The following is a 9,613-nucleotide window of genomic DNA, read 5'->3' as shown; positions in this document are numbered from 1 at the left end:
GGATTCTTACTAGGGAACCGAAGACGAGTGTCAGACGGAGAAGGTGAGACTGAGCGGAGAGAAACGGAGAAAGAAAGAAGCTTCAGTGAACATGTAAAGGATAAGAAGAAAAGAGGGCAGATACTCTTCAGGGGAGGACTTTTTTCTTCTCGCTCGTGTCTTGACTGTGTATAGGCCAGAAAACCGACATCACCGACTAAGACATAGACGCTTGCTGGCTGGCTCCTATCCATAATACGTATGCTCTCGAGGTGGATGCGGAGAAGGGGGAGAGGGAAGGACAGGAATGGGTATCCGCCCGGACCGACGTGTCTCCTGTCTGGCCTACACAGTCAAGAGACGAGCGAGAATTATCCTGTTTATAAGTCGAAAGAAGTAATCATCTACAACTCTGTCGATACTTCCACACACACATGTTTCCTTGCAGGACTTGTGTTTCGCCTCCTACGCATACCTCACGTTGTAAGCTAGTGTGAAAGGTAGTACGTCTAGCTAGTGAACAGAAAGTTGGCTTGTTTAACGTTTCTTGGCATCTCCGTTAGTTTCTGACACCCTCAGCAGTTCCCCGTCATCAAAAGCGAGGCTCCTTCGCCTGGTCACGATGAGTGTCTTCCCTCGCAGAGATTTGCTTACGATTTCAAACACAAGGTTAAGTGTGCAGCTCCCATGAAGACGATGTGGCTATTGCCCGCTTCTGTCTCCTACGATCGAACTACTGCGGCCTCCTACGGGGAGGTTCAGCTGCCTGGATATGCTGACTGTACCTCTATTGGCTACAGAGAGAACAAGGCAACACCGACAATCGTAAAAGTATACCACTCTCTCTCCCTCATTCGTCGATGCCTTCAATGTCGGGCTCTTCTTCAAACCTCGCCCTCATCGTTATGCGAGCTGACAACCCTCTGTACGAGAATGCTCTTTCGGCGCAAGTTTCCATGGTAGGTCTTTAAATGGAAGAAAAGATTCGTTTCAGATTAGCGAATGAATTTGTTTGTACTAGTAGCACTGGTAGCTCTCCATAGAAACTCTCGCCGTGAATTTCATCCAACACAAGCGCTCGCGTCCATCGACGCGCAGCAGAGAGTTGTGCCACACAGGCCCTCATGGCGCTCTGTTTGTTTAGCCACGACAAACAGAATCTGTATGTACAAGATCTTTCTCTTTGGAAAGTACAACGTCTATAGCAAGCACCATACAAATCCTACCTCAATTTACCTATATATATAACTCCTTATCTTCTCTATAATGTATGGGCATGCACACCCGGAGAGTGAGTGCCCCATTGTGCCGGATGAACCACGCGAACATGCTTTTGCCGGAAGGAGAGAAAAATGGGAACCCTTCCTGCGTAGAGTGACATTGAAGACAATACAAGCAAGAAAGAAAAAGGATGACAGGCTGGGTATACATGTACCAGATGATGATGATAGTTGGCATTCATGAGAAGTAAAGAAACTTGTACCAAATATACAGGAAAGAGACAAAAAACGTGGACACCACTGCACCTACCTGCTGAAGTGTCCAACAGAAGATGGCATCTTTTTATGTACCTTTCTCTTCATGTATACTGAACTCTTTCCAAGAAGACAAACATCTATCTACTCGTTCTGAACTGGCTTTTTCTCTCATCGACGATCCGAGGGCGCCAATCCCGTCTGTGCGCCAGCGGCATCAACGAGATGACCGCTGAATAAGAAGACACTGTCCCGTTGGTAGTCAAGGCGTCCCCAGTAGGGATGATACATAACAGCAAAATAGAATGGATGATCAAAAGTCAAGTCGAGTGGAGGGAGCGCCCCTGATTCACTCCCGAGAACTCTACCAGCCGATGCACCCGTGGCAACGATGCCGGCCTCATCGGCAGTTATGCCAGCTTCGTGAACCCACATATCGACGTTAACCTCGGGACGCTCCGTCATGCGTGAGAAATCAGCATTATGTGTGAGATGAGTAATCCCGATGGCTTCCATGGCAGGAAGAACATCAACCTTGCAAGAGTCCGGGTGTATATGGAACTTGGGCATCGAAACACGAATGTGCCTGTTTGGGTGCTCCTGCAAAGTGTACAGAGATTCTAGTAGGTAATCAAGATGGCGGTGGAGACGTTCTAAATCGGCCGAGAGCTCCTCGTAGTTCTCAGGCATCATAATGAACATCCCGAGTCTTCTATCGGCCAAGGGAATGCGTATGGTCGTGCCCTTGTCTTCAGCGTACGCATAGTAAATCTCAGACGCTGTGAAGGTTTCCCGCATGAACAGAACGCGTTGCGCTACCTGCTCACGCTCCGGAGTCAGACCAAAGAAAACGTCTTCTAACACAGTTGAAAACGGGGTCTTCCACTGGGCCTTGAGAATCGCTGCATTAACAGCCGTTATTAACGGAATAGTTGGAAAGTCCTGCCGAGACACGATACTCTCGATCAGACCGTCCGTTCTCTGGCTCACATAGTGATTGATATCCGCGACAGCTGATGCCCGGTCTGGGAAATCGAAAGGTGCAACCTCGCCTCCAAGATCTGCGATCCGACTGCGGTACTCGATGAGTCGTTCATCTGCTTCATCGATGTGAAGGTAGAGTTTCTCCGCATACTTGAAAACCGCAGGTTGTTGAAGAACCGGTGGAACTACCTGGCTGGTTTCTTCATTGAAGAAAAGTCTCATCTGCGCTAGTGTCTCGCCGCCCGCACCGACTTCCAATGCGCGGAACATACCTAAGATAGAAAACGGAGAAATGACAAAGTTGGTATAGCATCTTTCTGGATTCGCTTGCAGGACCCCGTTATAGATCCAAAACCTCGACTCACGAAGTGGGAAACGTTCGTCGTCGGTCGGTTCGGGACTCTCCGGCGTGTCCGACCCGTCCGCCCCCCCTGCCGCGCCCGGATCATCATCGCTTCCTGCTGCCAACAGGACGCTCAATGAGAAGATAACCAAAAGAACGTACCACACATTTCGGCCTTTAGAAACCCAGTTCCTGCAGGCAGAGTTACGCGGAAAAGAAGCGGGAGACAGGGAAGACATCGCCACCGCCATTTTGTCTTTCTTCCCGACGAACCACTACCTCAACGAATCTGGAAAGTTTTCCACCGAGCTGACAGGGTAACAGTAACAAATGAACGGAAAGATAAAAAAGAGATCTGATAATGCCGAGATCGGAGAGGTACTACCACATGAAGGGAACGTCCCTGAGATCTTGCCCAGCCTAAGTGTGCAGTGAGGGTGGACACACAGGGGCGTCCTCGGTGATTCTTCGCAGACAGATCGTGGTAGACGCCCAAGCCGGCACCCTTGCTCGCTTCTGCATACACCCACCTATTTATTGTTGTGTCTACACTTTTTAATGGCTAGGTAGCTCTCTCTCGCCTTACGTCTGACAAGGAAGTCATGAGGTGTGTTTCTCAGTCACACGGGAAGTATTCGGAAGAAAACAGTGTGAGGTGAGGTGGTGACTTGTCGGAGCTTTGCGTGTTCTGTCTCTGACGCTTTTGAGCACCCGTCTGTGTGGGACTGTGGCTTCGATACACGGGCAACAGGATCGATCTTGGGTGGTTGCTCGCACCTTCCGACTGCCTTTCTTTTCGAAAATCGAGAGCCATTCATTATGGGAGTTGTCTTGATCTTATCAATCAAAGTTAACTGACCGTCCTAGTGTTCGATGCGTAGATCACACCATAAATCAGCCAGTAAGTCATCGTCTTTCCTTCACGCCGTCGCTTGTGAGGTACCTTCATTCTTGATCTGCCGGTCATTCCCCTTCGAAACGAGGAAGCGAACAGGACAAGAGACACGAAGAAGTCTCAAAGCGAAAGAAATCAAAGGCAGCACTGATTAAACAACACATTCACATCGTGAACGGATAGAAACTCTCACCTTTGACACGTGAGAATCTGCCTGGTGGAATTGCCGGGGCGTTCAAAGAGTGTCTCACTCTGTCTGTCCGCCCCAAGTGCGCCGCGCAGAAGGGCTCGTTTCAAACAAGTTCGTTCGTTCGCACTCTATAACAGAAAATGTCTAGTTCAGGCTAGCAGAGCCGAAAGAAATCTCTTCACTGTCCTATTTCCCCTCTTCAGTGACACGCACACAGACAACTCGGCGGGTTCCTTCATGAACGTCGCTGCTGCCCGCCGACCTCCCGCAGGAGCAGCTCCGCAAGGAATACCCGACGTCAACCTGATTGACAAGGGAAGAAAAAAGAGTCGCGTGTTGACTCGTGAACCCTTGATCACTGAAGAAAGCCGTGACAAAGGTGTATGCGCAAGGTGTGTGTGATTACTCTAGAGTTGCAAGTGTGTACACAATAATAGACAAAGACGTATGAATTCATCCTGTCCTGCTATAGATATGGACCTGTGTGTCGTGTGTTTTGTTCGAGGTGCCACTCTGCTCTTGCCACGTGAGAAGTCCCTGAGAGAAGATCATGGAGAATCCTTGTCAAAGAAAGAATGATCTCACGAACGAGTCCCATGGGTAAAGAAACAGATCAAGACATCCAGAAATCTTTAAGAATCGCGTTCATTCCCCTGCCTCAGATGATCTAGAACTCATGAGCCAGCCACTCAGCAACCGTTTACTATGGGGCCTAGCAGCAGTAGGAGTAGAGGGAGTTGCTTCTCAACTTTCATGGAGTGTCAGGGCCGGGGGAGTCGCCATCTAACTTCGGTTCCCCTGCGTGTTATTCTTCGAGGAATCATCGTTAGATATCCCTCAACAGAATTGTCGCTTCCGGAGTTGTCGCTTGATGTCTTCCAGCAAGTCTCACTCGCCTCGCCTCGCCTCGTCGTCTGGCGGTATGCCCACTCCGACACTTATCGCGCTTCAAACTGCCTCTGTTGATTGACGTGCCTAAGATTCACCGCGCAGCTATCGACTACGGTCAGAAGTTTTCCTATGAGTGAGGTGAGTCCAGCTAACGCCTCCTTCCCGCAACTCTATACGCCAATCTCTTCTTTCTTTGGATACGTGTATCCATGTCTATCTCTCTATGAATATGTCTGTACAGCACAGGTTAGCAGACATATTTGAGAAGGGAGACGACAGTCTCATCTCATCATAAAGGATGAAAGACATGAAAAGAGAAAGAAGTCTCGATAATGAATATTATTGAGGTGATCTTATCTACTCATTCTCATCTATTCTATTGCATGCAGTACCCATGTAGATGTGTACTTTCCGTGTGCGTAGGAAGAAGACCTACGTAAAGGCTTGAATGAGCCTACCCAAACTTATCCACTATATACATGTTGTTCACGCGCATATGTCATCATATATATATGTATATACATGGACATATATATTCATTTATATATGTATATATATATGAACATATATATCCATATGTATCTTCCTCATGTTCGTACACATGGAGGCGCACATGTGTGAACTTTGTCTTAGAGAAATCGTAAAGCTGAAGATCACACAATCCCAAGAGAAGCAAGCAGAGGACACATAGAGACGTTTCTTCTTTCATTTGAGCTAAAAGGCCTTCCCTCATAATGGCGTGAGGAGGTCTCGTTCCAATATCTCGTTATCAATTAGGAGATACATACCGGAAAAATGATACTGCGGCTAAAGTGCATCTAAAATAAGAAAGAGAGAAAGAAGAAGAGCAAGATCATCTGCATGTTCCTTCTTTCTTCGCTTTCAGTCTTAGCTGTCAATGGAACTCTGCAGAATCTTGTATCTGTCTATCTACTGGTCTGAACTGGACCTATATCACTCTACCCGACTTCGCTATTTATCGCTACCGGTCAGTCTATCTGGCTATCTCTTACTATACACCTCTCTATCTTTCAATCCACATCCGCCTACCTAGGTATCTATCTGTCTCCATCTATCTCCATCTCTATCCATCTACCTACGTAGGTTTGTGTATCAGTCAACCTATTCCTATCTATTCACCTACGGCGTTGCTAGACTACAGAGAAGTCTCCCGACTTCGGAAGAGAGAAACGTTCATCTCTCTCTCTCTGTAAGATAGGAGGGTTCTTCATAGTCAAGGAAAATTCTCTTCTTCCGAAGAAGTAGAAGAAGAGAGAAAGAAAAGAAGGGAGAGACTCTACGATTCCCTTGAGAAAATTCGAGAGGAGTGTAAGCAGACGAAGCGGTTAGCGTTGACAGGAGAGAAAGGAAGAGACAATGAACCTCGAGATAGCTTCTTTCTATGATAAGAAGAAAAGAATGGAGACACTTCAAAGTCTCAGAGATTTCTTGAAAAGTCTTTTTCAGTCTTTGTTAAGAAAAGGAAAAAAGGGCAGCTGGTGAGAATACTAAAGGAGTCAGTCAAGAGAAAACAGGGAGAAGTCAACATTCCTTACTACTGTCGCTCCCTGCTGCGACTCAGGTGTACGTACACCTGCCAAAATGATGATAACGTGACTAGAAACGTTTGTCAAAAAACAAAGGCGAAGCAAGATATTCTCGAACCATGAATCCCTCGATGTTGACTGAAGAAATTCTCTTCTCCCCTCTTTGGACCTAAACCACATGCGAGAGACAAGGGAAGAAAGAGGAAGCTTCTTCTCTTCTTCCTTCTTCTTCTTCTTCTCTCCCCAGTCGTTTAACTGTGTAGAGATCAGTCCCATTCAATGACTGCGGCGTCTTCTTACTTCTTTTCTGCATGATTGAGTCATAGAAAACATCCCCCCAGGTGTACACACACCATGTACCTTTCGTCGTCTTTCAGGAAAGGAGAACTATTCGAGTAATTCATTCTCACGGTTTCTATCAAAGACATCTCTACTTATCTCCCTCTGTTTATCTTTGTGTACCCATATGAACGCATATGTCCCTCTATGTATCTACCTATCTATCTATTTATCTCCCTCGATCTGTCTATATGTAAGATAGCGAGGTCACTTGGCTCCAAATATCCGCGTATCCATTCCTATCTATCTACATGCGGGTGTGTACACATATAAAGGTATCCTTACAGACCTCTCTTGTTCATCTGCTGTGTCTTCTTCTTCTCCTCCTTTATAGGAAGCCAAGCTTTATCTCTCCCTCAGCCTTTCCCCTCTTCCAAAAGTGTGGTGTAAGCTTCATACATATATAGGTGTATATATATGTGTATAGATGCACAACATTCACATAGAGATATAATCTCTCTTATAGAATACGTCCACTGCGTGTGAGAGGAGACAATCTGCTTTGGGGCCTCAAAATGCCCAAGGCAGGAGGATGCTGAAGAGTCTAAACTTTCAATCTTCCTCTCTCTGTCTTTTTCCGTCCCAGGAGATGATTCCTCTTCTTTCTTTCTTTCTTTCTTTCTCACTCTTTCTTTCTTTACCGCTTTAGAAGGCCAGCGAAACCTACAAGAGTCGATACAAACAAGCGACACGAGCCAACGCGAGAAGAAGCAAATTGAAAAAGAGAGAGAAGGAAGATGATTTATGTGATAAGAGGAAAACTTCAGTAGATTCAATCATCCTGTAGCGATGAAAGAAAAAGATAGAAGATGAATACAGACGATCAACAAGATGAAGGAGGAGACGTCGGTTTCTCTCTGCATCCCTAGATTTATCTCAAGTCTTTCCTTATCTTCTGCTTGCATAGATTCCTATCTCTCTTTCTGTCTAAATGATGTATGTATCTAATCCACTCCATATCCGTTCTATGGACACCTCATTACACATAGATGCATGCATACATCTACATATATATATATATATATCTATACATACACAAAGAAACATATACGCACGTATACGTATATAGATAGATATATATATGTGTAGATACAGTAAGTCCCGCATGCATACGCATACGTAAGAGCACATTAGAGGAGGCAATGAACCTGAGAAAGAAAACAGAGCGAGAGATCGAATGAGAAGAAGACAGGAGAAAAGAAGAGAAAAAAAGAAAGAATCTCTCTTTGTCTGTCCTTCATGCTTATCTTTCTGCTCTTACCTGCAGGCCGTGTACCCTTCTGTTTGGAAGAAGAAGAGGAAGAAGAAATATCTCTCTCTTTCCCAGAGGAAGAAGCGCATGCAGAAGAAAAAGACGAAAGGTTTTTCTGAACAGACAACGACTTCTCCTTCATCTTATTCAACTTCGTTCCTAAAAGACTTTGATTTGAAAGAGAAGAGGATGAAGAAGAAGAACTGTTGAAAGATAAAAAGCAAAAGAGAAGGAAAACACAATGAATTCTGTGTATAGATAGTGAGGTGTATGTACAGCAGAGACAGATGACGAGGATAGGAGGGAAGAGTCTCCACTCTACTAATATAAGCGCATGCAATTTCCTCCCATTGACAAATTCCATCTTCTCCGTAGTGAGCCAGGAAAAAGATGAAAGAATGTATATATATAGATATATATATGCACTCAATTACATGGCTCTTACACACCAAATGAATAGAGCAATATACATGTATATATATAGCTAGGAAGTCGAGGAGGCTCATATCTATATCTATATGTAGACATGCACCTGAGTATACGTGGATCTCTAGGCAGCTATCTTCTTATGTGTGCATGTGTAGATAAGTCCGTATAGGGACAACGGAGAGAATACGACACACATACCCTACGAAGAATCGTCAGATTCAAAAAGAGAAGAAGAAACATGTACATATATATATATATATATATAGAGAGAGAGAGAGGCGAAGACATACATACACTACGTGAAGCGATATATAGATGCAAAAGAAAACGCCTCTCTGACTGCATGCATAGCTACATAGACATGTATGAGATTCTACCCTCTGAGAAGAGAGAAGAGTTCCTCTGCTATTGTCGAAGAGGCATCTTTCTCCATCTTTATATTGTCTAATGAGAAGCCTACGAAGAGCAGAGGAAAGACGAAGGACAGCAGAGGATTCACACGACGGCCACGAGGCAAGAAAACAGGAAAGAGAGGAAAAGAAGGACAAGAGAAAGAAAGACACTCCCTGGTCTCTTATATACATGAAAGATAGATAAATAGATGGATACAGCCGAGAGAAGGATCTTACAGAGGGTCTTTCTTTCTCCGGAGATGAGAGAAAGAAGAAGACGAAGAATTGAGAAACGAAGAAGAAAGAGAGAAGGAGTGGCTATCTTCATCTCCAAATCGTATACTGAAGTGATCAGAGGAAGCCCGGTTATGTTGGAGAAGAGAAGAAGAAGAAAAAGAAGAAAAGATCTTTCTTTCTCTTCCTTTATGTTTCTTATCCGAACGGAGAAGCAGACTGCTAGACGAGCCGTCCCTTCTTCCTCCAATGGAGCTCTCTCCTTTCTCTGTTTTCTTCATTAAAAGAGATTTCTTTGGCAACTTCTCATGAACTTCGTCAGTCTGAAGAGAATGAGAAGACCGCGATGAGGAGGAGGAGGAGGGAGAAGAAGAAAGAAGACATGCGTCCTTTTTAGGAGTTTCTCCTTGGTGCTCTTCTCCATGATCTTGTAGACCTTCGATAGACATAGTTAATTTTCCTTGGACTGATCTACTACTTCCTTCGTTTCTCTTCTTGTCCTCTCTTCCCTCTTCTTCCCCAAATCTTCTTCTTTTCTTTCTTCTTTCTTCTTCTTCGTCTTCCTTTTCTGTCCTGTCTGAAGTCCCTCTAGAAGACCCGAGCACATGCGTCTCTCTACCTGGAGAGAGAGGTTCGTTTTCATTGTTCTTTCTTTCTTTCTCT

At 45.1% G+C, this 9,613-nt stretch overlaps 1 protein-coding gene across 1 annotated transcript; it reads right to left on the bottom strand.

The window, feature by feature from the left end:
• Window positions 1-6,357: 6,357 nt before the first annotated feature.
• Window positions 6,358-9,609, bottom strand: CSUI_003153 (uncharacterized protein; the record flags this gene model as incomplete). The annotated part of the gene is made up of 4 exons (XM_068063351.1): window positions 6,358-6,473; window positions 7,270-7,306; window positions 7,905-8,098; window positions 8,954-9,609. Coding segments are annotated over 3 exons (876 nt in total), but the record flags the coding sequence as incomplete, so codon positions are not given.
• Between the last annotated feature and the right edge of the window lie 4 nt (window positions 9,610-9,613).

The sequence above is a fragment of the Cystoisospora suis genome (genome assembly GCF_002600585.1).
Source record: "Cystoisospora suis strain Wien I chromosome Unknown contig_1370, whole genome shotgun sequence".
Lineage (NCBI taxonomy): Eukaryota > Apicomplexa > Conoidasida > Eucoccidiorida > Sarcocystidae > Cystoisospora > Cystoisospora suis.
The sequence above is the reverse complement of the archived record's forward strand: the minus strand, read 5'-3'. Positions and strand labels throughout refer to the sequence as shown.